The sequence below is a fragment of the Oncorhynchus mykiss genome, chromosome 3 (assembly GCF_057628025.1).
Source record: "Oncorhynchus mykiss isolate SJ-2025 chromosome 3, ASM5762802v1, whole genome shotgun sequence".
In the NCBI taxonomy this organism is placed as follows: Eukaryota; Metazoa; Chordata; class Actinopteri; order Salmoniformes; family Salmonidae; genus Oncorhynchus; species Oncorhynchus mykiss.
This window is the reverse complement of record NC_143024.1, coordinates 68,197,073-68,223,446: the sequence shown is the minus strand read 5'-3', so window position 1 is coordinate 68,223,446 and position 26,374 is coordinate 68,197,073. Positions and strand designations below refer to the sequence as shown.

General features: G+C 44.6%; 1 protein-coding gene across 1 annotated transcript in view; it reads right to left on the bottom strand.

Annotated features, from left to right (window-relative positions):
- The window catches only part of itgb5 (integrin, beta 5), a 98,615-nt gene that overhangs the window by 16,074 nt on the left and 56,167 nt on the right, over positions 1-26,374 (bottom strand). The window contains exon 10 of the mRNA XM_036974695.2: positions 25,584-26,013. Coding sequence (XP_036830590.1) covers positions 25,584-26,013 — 430 coding nt within the window. The remainder of the gene's footprint in view (positions 1-25,583; positions 26,014-26,374) is intronic.

Sequence of the window (26,374 nt, the reverse complement as noted above, 5' to 3'; positions counted from 1 at the left end):
GGGAAGATGCTGGAGGAAACAGGTACAAAAGTATCTATATCCACAGTAAAACTAGTCCTATATCGACATAACCTGAAAGGCCGCTCAGCAAGGAAGAAGCCACTGCTCCAAAACTGCCATAAAAAAGCCAGACTACGGTTTGCAACTGCACATGGGGACAAAGCTCGTACTTTTTGAGTACGATCAGAGAAATGTTCTCTGGGCTGATGAAACAAAAATAGAACGGTTTGGCCATAATGACCATTGTTATGTTTGGAGGAAAAAGGGGGATGCCTGCAAGCCGAAGAACACCATCCCAACCGTAAAGCATGGGGGTGGCAGCATCATGTTGTGGGGGTGCTTTGCTGCAGGAGGGACTGGTGCACTTTGTTAGGGTTCGTTCCTGTTTCCTTGTCAATCATTGGTGAAATCAGCATTATGACAATATCTTTAATTAAATAACAAAAAAACATTTAATACAATTGCAGACAGAAGTTGACAATCAGGGACATGGCACGCATGTTTCCGAGTAAGTTCTGCATCAAAGAAAAGGTCACATGTTATTTTATCAAACCCAAAATCCAGCCCTCGTGATGTCACTGCCTACGTCATTATCTTTTACTCATGAGACCAAAACCATGCCTACAAAGCTATATAAACAAAGCTTTTAGTGTGTTATCTAAAAGCTTAGCAGTAAATGACCAAGTTGATTTATAGTGGAATGTCTGAGTAGTTCTCTCCCCTACAAAGTTCTGTCTCGGTCACACATTTCTTCGAGGGGTCTCTTTATAAGAAAGAGAGTGCGAGAACTAGAAAACTGTGGAACAATATTAAAACCTCATAATGTACACTGCTCAAAAAAATAAAGGGAACACTAAAATAACACATCCTAGATCTGAATGAATGAAATATTCTTATTAAATAATTTTTTCTTTACATAGTTGAATGTGCTGACAACAAAATCACACAAAAATGATCAATGGAAATCAAATTTATTATCCCATGGAGGTCTGGATTTGGAGTCACACTCAAAATTAAAGTGGAAAACCACACTACAGGCTGATCCAACTTTGATGTAATGTCCTTAAAACAAGTCAAAATGAGGCTCAGTAGTGTGTGTGGCCTCCACGTGCCTGTATGACCTCCCTACAACGCCTGGGCATGCTCCTGATGAGGTGGAGGATGGTCTCCTGAGGGATCTCCTCCCAGACCTGGACTAAAGCATCCGCCAACTCCTGGACAGTCTGTTGGTGGATGGAGCGAGACATGATGTCCCAGATGTGCTCAATTGGATTCAGGTCTGGGGAACGGGCGGGCCAGTCCATAGCATCAATGCCTTCCTCTTGCAGGAACTGCTGACACACTCAGGACACATGAGGCCTAGCATTGTCTTGCATTAGGAGGAACCCAGGGCCAACTGCACCAGCATATGGTCTCACAAAGGGTCTGAGGATCTCATCTCGGTACCTAATGGCAGTCAGGCTACCTCTGGCGAGCACATGGAGGGCTGTGCGGCCCCCCAAATAAATGCCACCCCACACCATGACTGACCCACCGCCAAACCGGTCATGCTGGAGGATGTTTCAGGCAGCAGAACGTTCTCCACGGCTTCTCCAGACTGTCACGTCTGTCACGTGCTCAGTGTGAACCTGCTTTAATCTGTCAAAAGCACAGGGCGCCAGTGGCGAATTTGCCAATCTTGGTATTCTCTGGCAAATGCCAAACGTCCTGCACGGTGTTGGGCTGTAAGCACAACCCCCACCTGTGGACGTCGGGCTCTCATACCACCCTCATGGAGTCTGTTTCTGACCGTTTGAGCAGACACATGCACATTTTTGGCCTGCTGGAGGTCATTTTGCAGGGCTCTGGCAGTGCTCCTCCTTCTCATCCTTGCACAAAAGGCGGAGGTAGCGGTCCTGCTGCTGGGTTGTTGCCCTCCTACGGCCTCCTCCATGTCTCGATGTACTGGCCTGTCTCCTGGTAGCGCCTCCATGCTCTGGACACTACGCTGCCAGACACAGCAAACCTTCTTGCCACATCTCGCTCATCCATCCTGGATGAGCTGCACTACCTGAGCCACTTGTGTGGGTTGTAGACTCCGTCTCATGCTACCACTAGAGTGCAAGCATCGCCAGCATTCAAAAGTGACCAAAACATCAGCCAGGCAGCATAGGAATTGAGAAGTGGTCTGTGGTCCCCACCTGCAGAATCCGTCCTTTATTGGGGGTGTCTTGCTAAATGCCTATAATTTCCACCTGTTGTCATTTGGTACAGCCCCAATCATGACCCCTAGGTGAACTTCTAACAACTTCACAAAATAGATAGCATCATGAGGCAGGAGAATAATGCGGATAGATTGAACCAACATCAAGACATCAGTCAAGAAGTTCAAGTTTGGTCACAAATGGGTCTTCCAAATGGACAATGACCGCAAGCATACTTTCAAAGTTGTGGCAAAATGGCTTAAGGACAACAAAGTCAAGGTATTGGAGAAGCCATCACAAAGCCCTGACCTCAATCCTATAGAAAATTTGTGGGCAGAACTGAAAAAGTGTGTGTGAGCAAGGCCTACGGTTACTGACTCAGTTACAAACTGACCCAGCTCTGTCAGGAGGAATGGCTACCTGAAATGTTTGACCCAAGTTAAATCAAGTTAAAGGCAATGCTACCAAATACTAATTGAGTGTATGTAAACTTCTGACCCACTGGGAATGTGATGAAAGTCAGAATTTAAAAAAAAATCTGAAATAAATTATTCCCTCTACTATTATTCTGACATTTCACGCTCTTAAAATAAAGTGGTGATCTTACCTGACCTAAGACAGGGATTTTTTACTAGGATTGAATGTCAGAAATTGGGAAAAACTGAGTTTAAATGTATTTGGCTAAGGTGAATGTAAACTTCCGACTTTAGCTGTAGGTCTTGGATGGCAGGAAGCTTGACCCAGTGATGTACTGGGCCGTACGCACTACCCTCTGTAGCGCCTTATGGTCAGACACCGAGCAGTTGCCATACAGGGCGGTGATGCAACCGGTCAGGATGCTCTTGACGGTGCAGCTGTAGAACTTTGAGGATCTGGGGACCCATGCCAAATATTTTCAGTCTCCTGAGGGGGAATAGGTGTTGTCGTGCCCTCTTCACAACTGTCTTGGTGTGTTTGACCATGTTAGTTTGTTGGTGATGTGGACATTAAGGAACTTTCAATTCTCGACCCGCTCCACTACAGCCTAATCGATGTTAACGGGGGCCTGTTGGGCCCACCTTTTCCTGTAATCCATGATCGGCTCCTTTGTCTTGCTCACATTAGGGGAGAGTTTGTTGCCCTGGCACCACACTGCCAGGTCTCTGACCTCCTCCCTACAGGCTCTCTCATGATTGTCTGTGATCAGGCCTACCACTGTTGTGTCGTCTGCAAACTTGATGGTGTTGGAGTCGTGTTTAGCCACGCAGTCGTGGGTGAACCGGGAGTACAGGAGGAGACTAAGCACACACCCCTGAGGGGCCCCAGTGTTGAGAATCGGCATGGCAGACTTGTTGCTTACCCTCACCACCTGGAGGCGGCCCTTCAGGAAGTCCAGTACCTGTTGCAGAGGGAGGTGTTTAGTCCCAGGGTCCTTAGCTTAGTGATGAGCTTTGAGGGTACTATGGTATTGAATGCTGAGCTAAAGTCAATGAAGAGCATTCTCACATAGGTGTTCCTTTTGTCCAGGTGGGAAAGGGCAGTGTGGAGTGTGATTGAGATTGCGTCATCTGTGGATCTGTTGGGCCGGTATGCGAAATGTAGTGGGTCTAGGGTATCCGGGAGGATGCTGTTGATGTGTGTGTGCGCGTGCATATGTGTTTGTCTGTGAGAGAAAGAGTGTTTTTAAATAATAGAGTGAGGAGGCAGAGATCCTAGAACATGTCGATGAGGATCAGTAGAGCTGGTTTAATGTCATCTGGTATAAAATGGCCCAGGGAAGTCAGCACGCAGTACAAGTATTTCCTCTGATAGCATCAAGACCATTTCTCTTCTGATTGAAGGTCAGTACTGGTGTGGACTCTTCATCATGGTCACACAGCCCTACTAATAATCCTTATCCCTGAATGACCCTTTACATCATTTGGTTCGTTACTATGGGCATACAATCAGATAGTGTTTTAGATGTACTGTAGCCCTATGGGTCTGATTATCCATTGGGAATGGGTCACCAACAGACATGCTCTTTATCTAGCTGCAGACAGAGTTCACTGAGAAAGCATATGGGTTAATGTAGCAATACATTATTGAAATACCCAACTTTACGTAACAACTAGCACACTTTCCATAATCGTCACTTAACTCCACTCACACCCTGAAACAGATGTGCATTTGGCATAATGCATGGGTACTGGTCTGGTGCTGTTAATCATCGTAGCCTTGTACTATTGTTGTTATTCAGCAGTTTATATTTTGCTTATCTTTTCCCCTCTAATGACTTGGTCATCCTGACATCCAGGCCAGCACACCAGGCAGAGAGATCAAACAGAGGCTGTGTCACAAATGGCACCATATTCCCCATTTAGCTCACTACTTTTGACTAGGGCCCATCAGGATGCAGACTTGGGGATGCAGGCTTAGCCTCAGATAAACCGAGCCATAATGAGGGGAGAACCGAGCCATGATGAGGGGAGAACCGACCCACTGCATCCCAGTCAGACAAGCTTGGCATGCTGCTGCAGAGGCCATTCCTCCCAGCTCTGCAAGCTCTCACTCTCGCCCCCTCCACCGTCTCCCTCTCTCCTCTGTCAGGATTCAGGTCACTGAGTTAAGTTAATGCACATCTCGCATCACTGCCATTCTGGCTAAAGAACAGCTCTCTTTCTGACAGAGAACAACAAGCGAGATACAGGCAGAAAAGGACCAACCAATGTGTCGTCTATCCCTTTCACAGCCAAAGCCCAGCTTAGCTCAGTCCAGGGCACTAAGCCAAGTCAAAGCAACCAAATCACACGTGTGGGAGTGCAGATCTACCAAGCCCTAGAGAGAGAGAAAGTCATTCAAACAACTAAAGTGGCAGGTTGGGCTGAGTGTGTTGTCTCCCTCCCTCAGGGTTAGCACTGAAAATATAGGCCTGGAATATAAGGTGATATATAGGTGAAGTATAGTGTTTCAATGTGTTGAGTATAAGGTTGGCTGATTGGCTGACTTCAGAGCAGGATAATAGGGAACCTAAGAAGTGTTAGAGAGGCAGGTAAGTGTGGGTTAGTTAGAGAATGGTTGATGCACTGTTGGCGTATGGGTTTTTAAGTGCGATAGAGCGGAGAGATTCAACTGTAAAACAAATGAGAGAAAGGTCAAGTTTATGCAGGCCGCTTCATAAGAGGCTCCAAAATAAACTGTGTTTCCCATACCAAGTTATTACTGAAGTCTGGACCAACTGCTGTGTTTCCAAATACAGTATTTCCTGTTGCCTGAGACTGTCCAAACTTCTGCTAACTCACTGCTCTCTGTCCTTCTCACAACACAGACCAGACAGACTGACAGAGAGAGAAAAACACAACAGGAAGAGAAGGAATCGTTCAACTTATTTAGAACTGCTGTGAGCCCGGGGCTGTTTGAAAGCATCAACTGTAGCGCTCTACTGCTTTTGATTCTGTTGCTCATATGGACCAAAATAGTATTTTAATTTGAAAAAGTACAGCTTTAAAAACAAAAATGGGTCACTGAAATGTTAAGCCCCCCCACTGAAGGGTAGAAAGATTTTTTAAAATCTGTTAAAAGCAAAAACACAACATGGACTGCACAACACATGGGTCTCATGTTGATGACACAAAATAAACAATGTTTCCCATACCGAGTTATTACTGAAGTCTGGACCAACTGCTGTGTTTCCAAATACAGTATTTCCTGTTGCCTGAGACTGTCCAAACTCCTGCTGACTCACTGCCCTCTGTCTGTGTGTTGTGAGAACGACAGACTCACAGACAGATCGAGAGACCGACAGAGAGAGAAAAACACAACAGGAAGAGAAGGAATCGTTCAACTTATTTAGAACTGCTGTGAGCCTGGGTCTGGTTGAAAGCATCAACTGTAGCGCTCTACTGCTTTTGATTCTGTTGCTCATATGGACCAAAATAGTACAGCTTTAAAAACTAAATGGGTCACTGAAATGTTAAGCCCCCCCACTGAAGAGTAGAAAGATTTTAAACATCTGTTAAAAGCAAAAACACTACATGGACTGCACAACACATGTCCCATGTTGATGACACACAAATGTGTTGTTGCTCGTGTGAATAGGAAGCATACATGAAGTCATTGACTTGACAACAGTCATTTCTATGGGTTTAAAACCAAACATTGTGCATATAGTGCATATACTGTCCACACAGAACACAACCACACAAACTATTATTTATGCAGTCTTTTCACAACAACTATGTCTTGGCTTCCTGCCCTGTAGAAGGACCCTAAAGAACTCAAACCAAGATTACACATCACCTATCTGGTGGTGCCGTGGCCACACAGGGATACTAGAATCTCCCCATGCTGATAGACAGAGACTTCTACCAGAGGCAGTGACTCCGGTGTAGCAGCAGGAAACACACTTTCTGAAGTTGAGCACAGTGATGTGAGGAATGAGGATATGTTGTCACCGATGGGGAAAAGAAAACATTTGGATGATGTCAAAGCTCGGCCCAGGGTGGTAGGGCTGATTCATGCTAGGGCTGAGCTGGAGAGAGATTGAGGAGAGGAAGCAAGTATTAATTTTATTAAGTAAGCCAATAGGTGAGGATGGAAGCTGGGCCCTGCTGCGCTCGAGTGGTATGGCTGATTGATGGAGCCGAGATGGAGAATGAGATGTAAAGAATGGACCTTGCTGCGTTCCACAGTGTCCCAGACTAAAGCTATAAAGACATACTGTATACTGGAGTCACAGGCGCCTGTTTAAAGCTGGAATCCTTAAACTTTCAGTTCGTTTGGGATATTAGAACAACAAAGACGCGCAAACAGCAAATACTGTGTTTATCCCCTCTGACATCATCGATGTCAATAGAACAGCAGATGATGTACTGGAATCTTTTTGACCACCCTGCTCCGCGCACCTCACCTCCGTTTTGTCCTCAAAACAAAAACAACAACAAAGGTGCTGGGGCCGGACTGTGCTGCTGTTTCCCCTAATGCGGCTTCCATCTTTAAAGACAAGCCTTCAAACTTCTTTATAATCTCTTTTCTAGATATGGGAAAAAGGCCTTGTCATGGATATTTTTTTATTTAACCAGGCAAGTCCGTTAAGAACAAAATTCTTATTTTACCATGACGGCCTACCCTGGCCAGACCCACCCATAACCCGGACGACGCTGGGCTACATTCATCCCTCTTCAAAACGTCTGTAAAGTACAGGTGAAGTCAGAGTCAATCATGCTATCCTATTCTAGAAGATTGAAAGACAAAGTGAGAACTACTGTCGTAGGTTTGAAACCCGATTTCAAAGAGCTACAGGCATCCATTATTACACTGGGCCACTCCCTTTGCTTGGGAAGTCTACTGCCTCTAATGATCACATTGAAAGCTGAACAATATCACCGTAACCACACGGCTTATTTATGTTTTCAAAGGAGATTATATGTGTCGCAGTCGCAGAGTACAAAGACCTGGCTTCAGATAGAGTAAGTGACTCATTTTGTTGTCCAATATCAAAGTAGAACAAAAAGGTAAACAACGATCCAATCCCAGCATGTATTTGGTCTGTTTGACCTCAGTCCAGGGTTATGCTATGGTGGTTTGTGGGTCCACCATTTGTTTTGCATGGTTAATTTATAAAGGACCCTGTTGTGGAGATGCAAACAAACAATCTGCCTGTACACAAGTCTTTGAGGAGATTGGAACTTATTTTGTACAAATGCAGACGTTGAGTTTCTGGCTGCTGTACAAACGCACCAAACAAACCCAACAGAGAGAAGTCAGAGCACAGCTGCCAAGAGGCTCCAATGTAGAGACATTCCCAATTCCCCATCACAGCACATCACTACAACAGAGCACAGCATTCCCAGATGGTGAGCACACTGCCAAAGAGTACAGAGATGGTTTCCCAATGGGGGGAGAAAACCACAAAAACTACAGGGAGAGAGACTCTAAGCTCTGCAAAGTGTCAACAATGTGACAGGAAACTTTGCTGAGCAAAGGAAACTTTGCTGAGATTTGATATTCACACAATACATTTCAATCCCAAAGTTGATTAATTAAAAATGATAAACTTCTTTAAAAAAACTCTGCATATTTTGTGGGTTTATAGTGACATTACTAAGATATTTCGTAGAGTGGGGTCTATGATACGACCCCAGGTCTTCAATCAGAAGTCAAAAGACCAAGAGGTAATACCATTTTCCTGAAAAACCTGGTCTGAATGAGGCATTATCAGCTGCTAATCTGCATGTCCTCTGTAGAAAAGGGCAGGGCGGCAGCGGAGCAGGCGGGCGGCAGCGGAGCAGGCGGGCAGCAGCGGAACAGGCGGGCAGCACTGGAACAGGCGGGCAGCAGTGGAACAGGCGGGCAGCAGCGGAACAGGCGGGCAGCAGTGCCATAGACTACACAGTCAGAGACACACGGGGCCTCCCTCCTGACTCCCAACACCTCAAGGTCAGCGCTGCTCATATTTAATGCTGCTACATTGGGAGAAAAAAGCTAACTTTGCAGTGGGGGGAATGGTCATTAATACAGTGCCTTGCGAAAGTATTCGGCCCCCTTGAACTTTGCGACCTTTTGCCACATTTCAGGCTTCAAACATAAAGATATAAAACTGTATTTTTTTGTGAAGAATCAACAACAAGTGGGACACAATCATGAAGTGGAACGACATTTATTGGATATTTCAAACTTTTTTAACAAATCAAAAACTGAAAAATTGGGCGTGCAAAATTATTCAGCCCCTTTACTTTCAGTGCAGCAAACTCTCTCCAGAAGTTCAGTGAGGATCTCTGAATGATCCAATGTTGACCTAAATGACTAATGATGATAAATACAATCCACCTGTGTGTAATCAAGTCTCCGTATAAATGCACCTGCACTGTGATAGTCTCAGAGGTCCGTCAAAAGCGCAGAGAGCATCATGAAGAACAAGGAACACACCAGGCAGGTCCGAGATACTGTTGTGAAGAAGTTTAAAGCCGGATTTGGATACAAAAAGATTTCCCAAGCTTTAAACATCCCAAGGAGCACTGTGCAAGCGATAATATTGAAATGGAAGGAGTATCAGACCACTGCAAATCTACCAAGACCTGGCCGTCCCTCTAAACTTTCAGCTCAAACAAGGAGAAGACTGATCAGAGATGCAGCCAAGAGGCCCATGATCACTCTGGATGAACTGCAGAGATCTACAGCTGAGGTGGGAGACTCTGTCCATAGGACAACAATCAGTCGTATATTGCACAAATCTGGCCTTTATGGAAGAGTGGCAAGAAGAAAGCCATTTCTTAAAGATATCCATAAAGTGTCGTTTAAAGTTTGCCACAAGCCACCTGGGAGACACACCAAACATGTGGAAGAAGGTGCTCTGGTCAGATGAAACCAAAATTGAACTTTTTGGCAACAATGCAAAACATTATGTTTGGCGTAAAAGCAACACAGCTGAACACACCATCCCCACTGTCAAACATGGTGGTGGCAGCATCATGATTTGGGCCTGCTTTTCTTCAGCAGGGACAGGGAAGATGGTTAAAATTGATGGGAAGATGGATGGAGCCAAATACAGGACCATTCTGGAAGAAAACCTGATGGAGTCTGCAAAAGACCTGAGACTGGGACGGAGATTTGTCTTCCAACAAGACAATGATCCAAAACATAAAGCAAAATCTACAATGGAATGGTTCAAAAATAAACATATCCAGGTGTTAGAATGGCCAAGTCAAAGTCCAGACCTGAATCCAATCGAGAATCTGTGGAAAGAACGGGAAACTGCTGTTCACAAATGCTCTCCATCCAACCTCACTGAGCTCGAGCTGTTTTGCAAGGAGGAATGGGAAAACATTTCAGTCTCTCGATGTGCAAAACTGATAGAGACATACCCCAAGCGACTTACAGCTGTAATCGCAGCAAAAGGTGGCGCTACAAAGTATTAACTTAAGGGGGCTGAATAATTTTGCACGCCCAATTTTTCAGTTTTTGATTTGTTAAAAAAGTTTGAAATATCCAATAAATGTCGTTCCACTTCATGATTGTGTCCCACTTGTTGATTCTTCACAAAAAAATACAGTTTTATATCTTTATGTTTGAAGCCTGAAATGTGGCAAAAGGTCGCAAAGTTCAAGGGGGCCGAATACTTTCGCAAGGCACTGTACCATCCAGTTTTAGCATAGGGAAATACCACATTTTATTAACTGTTTTTGAGGAAGGGCAAATCCCCTTTGCCGTGTCCTATGAGGTGGAACAGCTACATCACAGAATAAAAAGTGGACGTTGACACTGACAGCCGTGTGCGGTAGAGAAATAGAATTTGGACGGTGTGACTTGGAGACAGAGGAAAACCCCGGCCGAGTTGAGAGGAACGTGGAATGCCCACTGTATTATGTATGGTAGGAAGAAAAAAAATGACGTTTTCGTCTTTTGAGCTTCTAGTCATGAAATCTATGCAGCCTACTCAATCACTTTTTATAGCTACTGTTTACAGGCCTCCTGGGCCATATACAGCGTTCCTCACTGAGTTCCCTGAATTCCTATCGGACCTTGTAGTCATAGCAGATAATATTCTAATCTTTGGTGACTAATATTCACATGGAAAAGTCCACAGACCCACTCCAAAAGGCTTTCAGAGCCATCATCGACTCAGTGGGTTTTGTCCAACATGTCTCTGGACCCACTCACTGTCACAGTCATACTCTGGACCTAGTTTTGTCCCATGGAATAAATGTTGTGGATCTTAATGTTTTTCCTCATAATCCTGGACTATCGGACCACCATTTTATTACGTTTGCAATTGCAACAAATAATCTGCTCAGACCCCAACCAAGGACCATCAAAAATCGTGCTATAAATTCACAGACAACACAAAGATTCCTTGATGTCCTTCCAGATTCCCTCTGTCTACCCAAGGACGCCAGAGGACAAAAATCAGTTAACCACTTAACTGAGGAACTCAATTTAACCTTGCGCAATACCCTAGATGCAGTTGCACCCCTAAAAACTAAAAACATTTCTCATAAGAAACAAAAAAGAAACTAGCTCCCTGGTACACAGAAAATACCCGAGCTCTGAAGCAAGATTCCAGAAAATTGGAACGGAAATGGCGCCACACCAAACTGGAAGTCTTCCGACTAGCTTGGAAAGACAGTACCGTGCAGTACCGAAGAGCCCTTACTGCTGCTCGATCATCCTATTTTTCTAACTTAATTGAGGAAAATAAGAACAATCAGAAATTCCTTTTTGATACTGTCGCAAAGCTAACTAAAAAGCAGCATTCCCCAAGAGAGGATGACTTTCACTTTAGCAGTGATAAATTCATGAACTTCTTTGAGGAAAAGATTATGATTATTAGAAAGCAAATTACAGACTCCTCTTTAAATCTGCGTATTCCTTCAAAGCTTGGTTGTCCTGAGTCTGCACAACACTGCCAGGACCTAGGATCAAGAGAGACGCTCAAGTGTTTTAGTACTATATCTCTTGACACAATGATGAAAATAATCATGGCCTCTAAACCTTCAAGCTGCATACTGGACCCTATTCCAACTAAACTACTGAAAGAGCTGCTTCCTGTGCTTGGCCCTCCTATGTTGAACATAATAAACGGCTCTCTATCCACTGGATGTGTACCAAACTCACTAAAAGTGGCAGTAATAAAGCCTCTTGAAAAAAAACAAACCTTGACCCAGAAAATATTTAAAAAACTAAATCGGCCTATATCGAATCTTCCATTCCTCTCAATTTTTTTTGAAAAGGCTGTTGCGCAGCAACTCACTGCCTTCCTTAAGACAAACAATGTATACGAAATGCTTCAGTCTGGTTTTAGACCCCATCATAGCACTGAGACGGCACTTGTGAAGGTGGTAAATGACATTTTAATGGCATCGGACCGAGGCTCTGCATCTGTCCTCGTGCTCCTAGACCTTAGTGCTGCTTTTGATACCATCGATCACCACATTCTTTTGGAGAGATTGGAAACCCAAATTGGTCTACATGGACCAGTTCTGGCCTGGTTTAGATCTTATCTGTCGGAAAGATATCAGTTTGTCTCTGTGAATGGTTTGTCCTCTGACAAATCAACTGTAAATTTCGGTGTTCCTCAAGGTTCCGTTTTAGGACCACTATTGTTTTCACTATATATTTGACCTCTTGGGGATGTTATTCGAAAACATACTGTTAACTTTCACTGCTATGCGGATGACACACAGCTGTACATTTCAATGAAGCATGGTGAAGCCCCAGAATTGCCCTTGCTAGAAGCATGTGTTTCAGACATAAGGAAGTGGATGGCTGCAAACTTTCTACTTTTAAACTCGGACAAAACAGAGATGCTTGTTCTAGGTCCCAAGAAACAAAGAGATCTTCTGTTGAATCTGACAATCAATCTTAATGGTTGTACAGTCGTCTCAAATAAAACTGTGAAGGACCTCGGCGTTACTCTGGACCCTGATCTCTCTTTTGAAGAACATATCAAGACCATTTCAAGGACAGCTTTTTTTCCATCTACGTAACATTGCAAAAATCAGAAACTTTGTCCAAAAATGATGCAGAAAAATGTATCCATGCTTTTGTCACTTCTAGGTTAGACTACTGCAATGCTCTACTTTCCGTCTACCCGGAATAAAGCACTAAATAAACTTCAGTTAGTGCTAAATACGGCTGCTAGAATCCTGACTAGAACCCCAAAAAATTATCATATTACTCCAGTGCTAGCCTCCCTACACTGGCTTCCAAGGGCTGATTTCAAGGTTTTACTGCTAACCTACAAAGCATTACATGGGCTTGCTCCTACCTATCTCTCTGATTTGGTCCTGCCGTACATACCTACACGTACGCTACGGTCACAAGACGCAGGCCTCCTAATTGTCCCTAGAATTTCTAAGCAAACAGCTGGAGGCAGGGCTTTCTCCTATAGAGCTCCATTTTTATGGAACGGTCTGCCTACCCATGTCAGAGACGCAAACTCGGTCTCAACCTTTAAGTCTTTACTGAAGACTCATCTCTTCAGTGGGTCATATGATTGAGTGTAGTCTGGCCCAGGAGTGGGAAGGTGAATGGAAAGGCTCTGGAGCAACGAACCGCCCTTGCTGTCTCTGCCTGGCCGGTTCCCCTCTTTCCACTGGGATTCTCTGCCTCTAACCCTATTACAGGGACTGAGTCACTGGCTTACTGGGGCTCTCTCATGCCGTCCCTGGAAGGGGTGCGTCACCCGAGTGGGTTGATTCACTGATGTGGTCATCCTGTCTGGGTTGGCGCCCCTCCTTGGGTTGTACCATGGCGGAGATCTTTGTGGGCTATACGGATCGGATGGGGCCACAGTGTCTCCTGACCCCTCCTGTCTCAGCCTCCAGTATTTATGCTGCAGTAGTTTGTGTGTCGGGGGGCTAGGGTCAGTTTGTTATATCTGGAGTACTTCTCCTGTCCTAATCAGTGTCCTGTGTGAATCTAAGTGTGCGTTCTCTAATTCTCTCCTTCTCTCTTTCTTTCTCTCTCTCGGAGGACCTGAGCCCTAGGACCATGCCCCAGGACTACCTGACATGATGACTCCTTGCTGTCCCCAGTCCACCTGGCCGTGCTGCTGCTCCAGTTTCAACTGTTCTGCCTTATTATTAATTATTCGACCATGCTGGTCATTTATGAACATTTGAACATCTTGGCCATAGTCTGTTTTAATTTCCACCCGGCACAGCCAGAAGAGGACTGGCCACCCCACATAGCCTGGTTCCTCTCTAGGTTTCTTCCTAGGTTTTGGCCTTTCTAGGGAGTTTTTCCTAGCCACCGTGCTTCTACACCTGCATTGCTTGCTGTTTGGAGTTTTAGGCTGGGTTTCTGTACAGCACTTTGAGATATCAGCTGATGTACGAAGGGCTATATAAATACATTTGATTTGATTTGAGGACTGTGAGTGAGCCAGAGTGCTGCTATGGCCTAGTTTAACAGAGAAGAGCCTGGCTGGGCCTGGTAGAAGTGAATGCTTTCTGTCAGTGAGAGGGTAGTAGTATGTGTGTCTGTGACAGTCAGACCCATAGTGCTCTGCTATGTTCCTCGAAGCCAGGCACTGTAAGGGGGAGCGAGAGCGAGCGAGAGACTGTGTGTGTGAGAGAGACAGAGAAAAAGAGAGGGTCAGCCAGGCGCTGTCAACAGCACAACATCTGAGCTACTCTCAACATCCAGAACATAGGACAACGGTTCAACAGAAACACAAACCAGAGGAGAAGCAGAGGCCGAGTTGGACCGAAACAGAGGTTAAAATGGTACCAAGGCTTAATATATTCCTAGTCAAGTGCCCAGGAAGGAGCTACAGTTGAAGTCTGAAGTTTAAATCTATTTGGCTAAGGTGTAAGTAAACTCAGTTTTTCACAATTCCTGACATTTAATCACCACTTTATTGTGAAATGAATGTGAAAGAAGAATGTGAAATGTCAGAATAATAGGAGATAATTATTTATTTCAGATTTGATTTATTTCATCACATTCCCAGTGGGTCAGAAGTTTACATAGACTCAATTAGTATTTGGTAGCATTGCCTTTAAATTGTTTAACTTGGGTCAAACGTGTCGGGTAGCCTTCCACAAGTTTCCCAGAATAAGTTGGGTAACTGAGTCAGGTTTGTAGGCCTCCTTGCTCACACACGCTTTTTCAGTTCTGCCCACACATTTTTTATGGGATTGAGGTCAGGGCTTTGTGATGGCCACTCCAATACCTCGACTTTGTTGTCCTTAAGCCATTTTGCCACAACTTTGGAAGTATGCTTGCAGTCATTGTCCATTTGGAAGACCCATTTACGACCAAGTTTTAACTTCCTAACTGATGTCTTGAGATGTTGCTTCAATATATCCACATAATTTTCTTCCTCATGATGCCATCTATTTTGTGAAGTGCACCAGTCCCTCCTCCAGCAAAGCACCCCCACAACATGATGCTGCCACCCCCGTGCTTCACGGTTTGGATGGTGTTCTTCGGCTTGCAAGCCGCCTCCTTTTTCCTCCAAACGTAACGATGGTCATTATGGTCAAACAGTTCTATTTTTGTTTCATCAGACCAGAGGACATTTCTCCAAAAAGTACAATCTTTGTCCCCATGTGCAGTTGAAACCGTAGTCTGGCTTTTTTTTAATGGCGGTTTTGGAGCAGTGGCTTCTTCCTTGCTTGACCTTTCAGGTTATGTCGATATAGGACTCGTTTTTACTGTGGATATAGGTACTTTTGTACCCGTTTCCTCCGTATCTTCACACAGTCCTTTGCGGTTGTTCTGGGATTGATTTGCACTTTTCGCGTTCATCAAGTACGTTAATCTCTGAGCGCTATGACGGCTGCTTGGTCCCATGGTGTTTATACTTGCGTACTATTGTTTGTACAGATGAACGTGGTACTTTCAGGCGTTTGGAAATTGCTCCCAAGCATGACCAGAATTGTGGAAGTCTAATTTATTTTCTTAGGTCTTGGCTGATTTCTTTTGATTTTCCCATGATGTCAAGCAAAGAGGCACTGAGTTTGAAGGTAGGCCTTGAAATACATCCACATGTACACCTCCAATAGGCTAAATGACATCATTTGAGTCAGAAGCTTATAAAGCCATGACATCTTTTCTGGATTTTTTTTAAAACTGTTTAAAGCCACAGTCAACTCAGTGTATGTAAACTTCTGACCCACTGGAATTGTGATACAGTGAATTATAAGTGAAATAATCTGTCTGTAAACAATTGTTGAAAAAATTACTTGTGTCATGCACAAAGTAGATGTCCTAACTGACTTGCCAAAACTATAGTTTGTTAACAAGAAATTTGTGGAGTGGTTGAAAAACGAGTTTTAATGACTCCAATGTAAGTGTATGTAAACTTCTGACTTCAACTGTATATATGGATCTAGGTTTCTCAGTTACCAAGGGCACCGTGGAGTATGGACCCAGATGTGACACACTAGTCTAGTGGAGGACTGTTCCTTACCACACAGTTGGCTCAATTCACCCCTTTTCTCTAGTTAGGGCCTGCCTCCCAAACTGTTCCCATATGCTGCCTACTGAGCTCCAACATATTATTTTTAGTCCGCTCTGATGTGGGTGCCATTCTGTATGAGTTAATGTATTGTAGTCTGCTCTGATGTTCCTTCAGCACAATGAGTTAGACATGACAATTTCTTCTCCTTCAAGACAGTATCACAACAACTGGCCCGCCTGTGCCTCTCTTCTCCATCGGAGGACAACCGTAACACAGTTCTCAACAGAGAAGTGTGTTGTTAAGCATGCAGGCAGGCCAAGACAAGCTGCCGCTTGTATACCGAATCAAGCTTGGGTCGTCGTCAGCAAAAAATAAAGAAAATATAGTCAAACTTCTGTAAGATGTGTGGGGTAGGAGACGTATTCAAATAACTACAGTCACTACGGCTACATTAGACGACTACATTTAAGCTAAGCTTAGGTTTGTGTGCAGAGGATTTAAGATTATTTTATAATAACACTACTTTGAAATATCCTGTGTCAGTGAAAACAATATTTCATACAGTGTTGGCAGACCAGACCGTTGACAAACCTCAACTGTGAAACAACCAGTACAATGAGCTCTTAAAACCCTAGAAACACACACACACACACACACACAGACACACTAGAGGGATGGTTGCAGTTTAAATACCTACTGGCATTGACCGTTTTGTCCCGAGTCAGCACAGATGACAAACATCACATGCCGACTGTACCAGTCACCAGACAACAGCAATTACAGGGCATTAAAATAATGTTTAGGCCTTTGAACTGGTCAGCTGATTAGAACACATGAAGTAAACCGTGAACATTTTCACAGGTCTATAACCTGGCTGTCTCTATCATTTACGGGTGCTGGCAACATGGTGTTCATGTTATTGAGTAGGCATTAGACACACTCCCGTGTGTGTGTGTTTGATATGCTAAGGCAGCATATTTCTTTCCCTCAGAAACCTTTTACTGACTTTTACACCACAATATATTCACTCATCAGGAAACACATGGGAGTGATGGGACTTCCTCTAACATGAATAGAACAATAGTCATAAGTCAAAATAATGAGCTAATTGCCTCTCAGGTCCCAGATCCCCTTTTACCGCAACACAGGAGGATCATGTATGGGAATGTACAACATCTCGGCATGCCCCGGATGCGCTTCTGTGTTCGACAGGATTCTATTCTGGAGGAGGAGCAGTGGATGCCGGGAGCGTTGTGACTGATCACAGAGTCAGAGGTAGAGGCTGCCAAGACCAGCAGAGAGAGAGATTTACTGTAAACAGCCCAGCCAGACGCCTCAGAGCTCAGACACCATAGAGTGTGGCACCGACCGTATTCAAATAGTATTTTTGGAGAAAACCGTGTCCATCTTGCACTCAAAGTAGGTTCAATCATATGCTCAAAGAATTTGAAATATTTATAATACTATTTGAACCCAGTAGGTCTAGCACTCACTTGAGGGAGAGAAAAAAAAAACAATCACACTCCACAGCTCAGAGCCTGGAAGAAGGCTTTCCCTTCCCCCTCCTCCATTTATTTCCTTTATATAGCACTCTGACCCCAGGTGCCATAGACCTCCAACAGTAACCACCATTTATACAGCTGTGGCTTGTTATCTTCCTCCAAGCAATTACAGTCTTGTTCCAACCTGACCTGTATGGAGCTCCAGGCACCGCCCAGAATACAGCCACGTCATAAAGACAGAAGAGTTCAGAAAATGTTTTTAAAACATGTGTTGAGCCCACAAAATAAAAAGCAAATACTGTTAACTCTTCCCACCTGACGTTTGGGGTGAACATAAAGTCACTCACTTTGCTCAGGTGCAAATGCTTTAATCTGGCGTTAAGGGATTGTTATTAAACTGTGGTGCAAATTACACCTTAAAGTGACACGCCATAAGAGAGAATTCCTTCCCTAACAAAGGGCCAATCCTAACCTGAAGTCGACAACAAGCAACTAGGAGCTTAATGCAAATCCCTCAGATGACATATGCAGACTTATTTCAAGTTATCAAATCAAATGGTATTTGTCACATACACATGGTTAGCAGACATTAATGCTTGTGCTTCTAGTTCCAACAGCGCAGTAATATCTAACAATTCCCCAACAACTACCGAATAAGTCACAAATCTAACAAGTAAACTAACATTCCCCAACAACTACCTAATACACACACATCTAAAGGGGTGAATGAGAATATGTATGAGCGGCATAGGCAAGGTGCAATAGATGGTATAAAATACAGTATATACACGTGGTATGAGTAATGTAAGAGTTATTGGCAACCTGCCCAGAGCTTCACACAAATAATGTACAGTAGGAGTAGCATGAATATGATAACAATTACCTTTGGTAGCCATGGTAATCACAGCTGCATACATGTATCGACAAAGAGGTGAAGTCAGTAGCAGCCATTGTAATATAATTAGATATATCTAGAGAAGGGGAGTGTGGTGTGTGGAACCCAGAAACTACACTATTCTGCTTCCCATCTGTCCTAGGGACAGTGACCTCAGATCCTTGACAGGATGGAAAACATGGAAGAACATGCCCTGTTGGCCACAGTGGTTAATGTGTACAGAGAGGTTCTGCGGCAGCAGTGTTTAACCCTCTCACCACTACAGAAGTACCTTGGACAAAAGAGAAGCTCTGAGTTGAGATCTGACCCCATTTTCTGTGTCACGTTTTCTCTGCATATTTCACTAAATATTTCAGTGTCTCTCCCCTGGAAGCCCAGCAGTATGCACGTCTCGGGGTGCGTCCCACATAGCACCCTATTTCCTATATAGTACAGTGCACTTCTTTTGAACAGAGCCCAATGGGCCCTGGTCAAAAATAGTGCAATATAAAAGGAATAGGGTGCTATGTTGGACGCAGCCTTGAATTACCACTCACCAAATACATCAAGATGGTGCTGAGAGAGCTGTAGGTTTCCAGCAGCAACACCTGTAGTGCTTTGAGGGGAATAGGTTCTTTACTACACGGGGAGGGAATCCTTGTATCTGAAGTAGTTCTATGGGGCAAGATGCCCCAAACAAAGCAGGCATGGGAAGGGAGAGTATAGTATTTATAGTATTCTTGTATAGTATTTAATAGTTAGAGGAGAGAGTGGAGGAAGGACAATCCTGGGTCTTTATCATGGTCAGGTTCAGTCAGGTTTGAGGGGGGTTGAGGTGTCATCCTGTGTTTGCTTTGGGTCAGGGGGCTACTAGCCTACTGAGCAGCAGTAGGAACCTAGGTGCTGTTGAGCTAGCTTCCGCCTAGCAAGGGAGAGGAGGGAGATATGGGGTGAGGGACAAAATCCAAACACACACGGAATGATGCACACGCAAGCATGCCCATATGATAGGCACATTTCTGCTCAATACGCACTGCTGAGCTCCGTAGTGAGTTTACCTCCTGGGCTGTCTGCCAAGCATTAACCCAGAATAGGTTGACTACTAATTGCTGTGTGTTCAACAAACTACAAATGAAAACACTAACAGACTCCACAGCTGTGCCAAAATGTTTAATGAACTGCTGCTTCAGCCTTGTAGAACCAGAGATCCTGTTCAAACTATGTTCCAGTCAAAAACAGCAAAGTGATTGTATGAAATCAGACTACTACTGGGCAGGGAGTAGGTGCTACAATAGATAGTAGCAGGAGCTACACATCATGATGGTTGTTGGGACATCTTGAGTTCTGGTATTAGCTGCGTTTCGACTTGTCCATGTTCCAGCTGTCGCTGCAGGCTTTTCATACAATCAGAGTAGGCCAGACAGCAGTACCGTAGTCTAAAAATGCATTTTCTATTGGCAGTGTCTATAAATTAAAGAGCTGAGGAGGAGAATAGAAGAAGCTGTAGGATAAAGGACGGCTCTACAACATTTTGACCATCAAGCAATAAACCCACAGTGCTTGGATTTGCCAGATGTTTTGCAAACACAGGACCAGTTACAGTCGACGCTAACTATTTTGCAAAACAGGCCAGGCATGTCAGAGAGAGATTGGAAGCCAGGCTAAATGCTTTCATTTCAATAAGGCAAAGTCACAGTCGTGCCAGGCACACACACATTAATAAACACATGTTCCCATTTACTGTTTCAATCCTCCATCTGAGGCTGACGATTTATGAGAAGGGGTTTGCGGGTAAAGTGCAAGTGTGGAAAACAGCCATGCTATTTCTGGCGTTTGGTGCTATTGAGTGGTTAGATTGTTACCGATAAGCAGCTGTAGGTGTGTGACAGAGCAGAGGACCACAAAGTCTGTTTACTGAGGCCTCGTCAAAAGCAGCCGACACACAGACTTAGCAGATCCATGCATACGCAGAAAGACGCAAAGAAAGTTAGTTTACTGTTGCCTCTATGACCATATTTTAACTCTCACACACACTGGTAATCACCCTTTCATACTTTACTGTAAGCGATAAAGACTAATTATATCCATACAGTACCCATCTATCTACGCCTACTTAATCCTCCAGATATCCTGACAGACTCAGCACAGGCATTAGGGCAGAGAGTCTGGCCTTGCAGAAGACACTGAGGTTACAAATGTATGAGAATACAAAGAGTCTCTGAGCACAGGTCAGAGACTCTCTGTACTCTCATACATTTGTAACCTCAAACACAAGCACACAATGTGGCCCCTGTGGGAGGTTACTGACACCACTCCTCCCCTATCCTTGCTCCTGCCAGACCTACTAACTTCAGAGACTGATTAATGCCCCTGACCTGACCTTCATTCTACAGGCCACTGTCTTAGTTTCACAAGAACAGGGTTGCCCTTGCACAGCCATAAGAGGTTCTTTGACTGTAAGCTTAGTATCACACTATCAACCCTATCCAGAAACAACCCCATAACCTCTAGGCACCATTAGTTCTGTACGTCAATGATGAATATTCCCTCTATCCTATAAGAGGGTAAGGTGGAACGTTGTCTGAAAGACACTGAAAGCAGCGGAAGACCACCAGTGTTTCATTCAGTTTATCTAACCAGGTGCAGAGATACAGCAGCTTATCAGTGACGAGACCATTAACACATGTAGGAAAGGTGAGTGAAGAGACCATTAACACATGTAGGAAAGGTGAGTGACGAGACCATTAACACATGTAGGAAAGGTGAGTGAAGAGACCATTAACACATGTAGGTAAGGTGAGTGAAGAGACCATTAACACATGTAGGAAAGGTGAGTGAAGAGACCATTAACACATGTAGGAAAGGTGAGTGAAGAGACCATTAACACATGTAGGAAAGGTGAGTGAAGAGACCATTAACACATGTAGGAAAGGTGAGTGAAGAGACCATTAACACATGTAGGAAAGGTGAGTGAAGAGACCATTAACACATGTAGGAAAGGTGAGTGAAGAGACCATTAACACATGTAGGAAAGGTGAGTGAAGAGACCAATAACACATGTAGGAAAGGTGAGTGAAGAGACCAAAAACACAGTCTCTCAAACTATTTCTAACTATCAACTTCAAATTAAGCTGTGAATAGTTAACTTCTATGTCTGAGCTTTGAAAATTATGGGTTATTATTATTAGCAGTTCGGCCATTTCGTGGGCTAAATGACTATTATAGTGGATATTTCCAAAATTGTATTGACCTATTGCCAACTACATTAACTACACCAGTTGATTGAATCATTGGTTCGATGTGGGTGTAATTAGTTCAGGCATGTACAGCTGATGACACCACCACACTGACAGTCACTGGCCAGAAAAACCAGACTGTAGGCAGTTAGGCTCTATGGGAGGTTTGGCTTTGTGCTATATTATATCACCACAGCACCAGGCAGCACAGACATGACAACAGCAACAGCTGGGTGTGGAGCGTGCCTGGCTTCCATCTATCGGTCCTCCTCACTCTACTCAGAGGGCCAGGGCAAACAAGAGCATGGCTGCTAAAGCTATCAAAGAAGGAAACTAGGAAGAGAGTCCTTTCCTCCAAAGAGCAGAAGGAAACAACATACTCAAAAACAGTAGGTAGTGAAATAGTGTGGGTAAAAGCTCAATGACATAGCTACATTCCAAAAACACAGAGAGGATGGTACAGGTTGGCACAGTCAAATATCTGTGCATTTATAATTGCAGTAAAAAGATTCTGGTAAAAAAAAAAAAAAGATTGTACTGTAGTAGTACTACGATATAACCTCAGAGCTCTATTTACAAGTAGAGTGGGACCCACTCTTGTCTCTCTCCACAGCTGTCTTTTAGTGCGTAAGCAGGAACCAATATTCTTGGTTCCTGGAGTCCTGGCCTGGTGTGCGTTTTGGCCATGACACAGTAATCAGATTAGACGGAGGGAAGCAACAAGGAGAAGGAAAAGAGTCAAGGCCCTAGTGAGAAGGAGCCGCTTCCTGTAGGCCTGGCTGCGACACTGGTCTCTAGCCTAACCCCTGACCCCCTCAGCCTCATGTAGGCCTGGCTGCTACACTGGTCTCAAGCCTAACCCCTGAACCCCTCAGCCTCATGTAGGCCTGGCTGCTACACTGGTCTCTTGCCTAACCCCTGACCCCCTCAGCCTCATGTAGGCCTGGCTGCTACACTGGTCTCTTGCCTAACCCCTGACCCCCTCAGCCTCATGTAGGCCTGGCTGCTACACTGGTCTCTTGCCTAACCCCTGACCCCCTCAGCCTCATGTAGGCCTGGCTGCTACACTGGTCTCTAGCCTAACCCCTGACCCCCTCAGCCTCATGTAGGCCTGGCTGCTACACTGGTCTCAAGCCTAACCCCTGACCCCCTCAGCCTCATGTAGGCCTGCCTGGCTGCTACACTGTTCTCTAGCCTAACCCCTGACCCCCTCAGCCTCATGAAGGCCTGACTGCTACACTGGACTCTAGCCTAACCCCTGACCCCCTCATCCTCATGTAGGCCTGGCTGCTACACTGGTCTCTAGCCTAACCCCTGACCCCCTCAGCCTCATGTAGGTCTGACTAATACACTGCCGTGCAGAATAAATATCAGAGCACCCAGAGAAGCACGAGATTGAACTTCACACAACTTTCTAGAGTTTTCCCTGTTAGTTAACACTATCAATATTTTCCTTTACTGTGGCAATTATAATCGAATCAATGCAATATTAGTCACTTTTAAAGCAACCTACTAAATCAAGTTTTATTGGTCGCATACACATATTTAGCAGATGTTATTGCGGGTGTAGCGAAATGCTTGTGGTCTATGCAAGACTTAGTATGCAAAACTAACTACGTAAGAGATTGTTGTAGGCAGAACGCATCGAAGTAGGATTCGATTACATTGACAGGCACAACTCAGGCCGGCCCGTACTCTACACAGACCGGTGTGCCATAACAAATCAGAGCTGCAGTAGGACTACATGCAAATATACTACATATGAATGTGCCATTCACTTTGAACTGGACTGTTTTTACAGCATGAGCGGTCGTGAGTAGATACAGTACTTTGATTCAAAACAAGCGATTCAAAACAACAAGATAAGATTTCTTGCGGACAATGCGGTTATCATGAAAAGGCTGGGAGATTTTTAAAATGCTTTGAGCTAGAAATGAGCACCCACCCAAGGACAACGCACCAATTTATTTTCTCTTTAATAATGACAAATGCCTTACGGCAGTTAATCAGTCTGGATCCTGCAGTTCAATCCAAACCAGCTTCTCTTCCTAACACAACACAGAGCAAATGAGCTGCTATCATCACAGCGTAACCAATCTAACCTATTGCACAATACTGTTTAGATGGCATGTAACAGGAGGGGAATGGGACTCGGCACAGAGTCTGAACCTCCCCATAACCATTGGTGGGTTTAGGGGACCAATGGTGGTATACAGAATTATTTTACAACACTGTTTATTACACGATTAAGTAACAGTGCCAGAGAAGTGTGGGAGAGACTTTCATTCAGATTCATTAGGAACTCATTATAAACTGAGCCAACCATGCACAGCGAGGAGGTGTGTGTGTGTGAGAGTATGGGGGGGCCAGAGAGCATACTGGACTCTTAAGATTTAATTACTACCCCACCCCTTCCAGTTATCATCCTACCCTAAGGGCCTACTTATGGTCTGACCAACCGTCAAATAAAATGGTCCATTTTGTGTTTGTCCGCTGCTTGGTCCTGCTGACTAAACGAAACAAGGCATTTTAACTGAGTATAGACCCATGAATTGTATTTGGCAATACACACAAGGCACTGAGCAGGGCCTCTGTTACAAAGCCCCCTCTGTGGTTTGGTGGAACAGCCGTTAGCTTGGGGATGAGCCAGGGGCCCTTGGCCAACATCCAGCAGGTCTCGACCCAAAACGCACAGAGGCTACTTGGACTGGACCCGATGTTCTGGAAATCCAATAGGACAGCCTGTTTAGTATGTCACTAAGTTGCTCCCAGCTAGCAACCCTGCCTGCTGCCCAGGCCAGTGTGAAAGAAAACTAGGACATGGGCTTCAAAGCAAGCAAGACATTCAGGCAGGAGAAAACAGGATTTGTGGTCAACATCAGCACATGCACATTTAATCAATAGAGCACATGAATAGTATGGGGAGGAAAAATATTGGTGGTCTGTTCAGAAAGGAACAGCTCTGGTCTGGTTCTAGAATTCATTCCTGAATCCTGCACACAGCCACCCCAACTCTCCAGGGTCCCAAAGCAGAGAACACAGCTCAGCTAGAGACAGTAAAACATGAACTGCACAACAAACTAGCTCCCAGCAGCTGTTCCTGAGCACTTTACATTTCCCGAAGAAGAAATTCAGAATCAAGAGACCTTTATCATAAAAAAAAAACACCCCGAACATGTATGGTTTGGTATTAGCACACACAAAAAGTACCCTTTCTCTCTCTCACACACACACACACACACACAGTAGCAGACCTGTAGGGCTGTGTTCAACGCTGCACCACTAACAGGTGGCTTTTCCTCTAATAAATGCAGGTTGACGTTTATTGTCATGAGTCTTGCATTGGAGGCAGAAAGAACTAAGTGGTTTCCACTACACGGGCATGCTGCAAAGTCAAAATTGGCAATATCGTAAAATTTCATGAAAAAACACTAGCTTTTTAGTCTTAATTTAAGGTTAGGCATTAGGGCTAGCAGTATGGTAAAGGTTAGGTTTAAAATCAATATGACTTTGTGGTAGTGCCAGCTAGTGACCACTCTGCAGAGCTGCCTCCAGTACATGAGTCATCTCAATAAATGCCAACCTGCCTAATAAACACAGACCAGAGTGATGTGGTAACAGACCGTGGAAACAACATCCCACCTGCTCACTACTATCATACAGCCTTGTAGATCAATAAACATTAATTGAATGCGTCTCTTAGCATAAACATGACATCACAAGCCAATTTAGACACACCCTCAATAGCGACACATCTAGGACTCGTGTACTGCACGTGTACCGCACATGTATCAGGTACTGTACGAAGCACTACTGTGTATGTCTGAATAATTTATGTTGTACACATGCAGAAGTAGAGAGGAGATCCAGCAATTTGGAGAGGGAAGAAGCGGCAGTGCTCCCTTCTCTTCGCACACCTACCTGAGCAGAGGATGCCCTTGTGTCGGGCGCAGGAGAAGTCGTCACACTCACAGAAGGTCCCGTAGATCTTCCCGAACTCTGACTCATAGCAGAGGCACTGGTTACAACTGCACTCCCCTCTCCCATTACAGATCTGCTTCCCCTCCGCCTCTCTACAGGCGCTCAGGTACATGCTGCCAGCCTCGCCCTCCTGGCACTCACAGCGGGCGCCCAGGTAGCCCGGGTCACAGCGGCAGGTACCACAGGTGTACTGTCCGATAGAGCTGCAGCGGCTACTGTTAGCCTGGGTCTGGTCGGTGCAGCCACAGGCACAGCGGTAGTCCACTGACACCTCCAGACGATCCTTCAAGCCCACAGGTTTGATGGTGAATCTCTGCTGGGTGCCAGGTGCGGGGCAGCCCCTAGCATCCACACTCACGTTGAAGGACACCTGGAAGAAAGAAGAACAGTACAACAGGGTTAGTATATGGACTGGAATTAGACAAATTGCCACAATTTCTCAATCAAGGAGTTTTACACAAACCTACGTCATACTCATAACTGGATTTTAAAAAATGGTCTCAATCTGGATCCATCACAATTACACCATCTACCTCCAGATAAACCATTTTTGCTCATATTAAGGATTGGCTGTGATCTACATTTGACCTGCAAGCTGTGTTTATACATGTGGAATGATCTCAGAGAGAGAAGGCGCGAGAGAGCGCGATCAGAGGAGAGAGATCAGAGGACAGTTTGTGGCTTTGAGTCAATTAGTTGATTAATCACAGCCAATTCAAGCAGCAGATGAC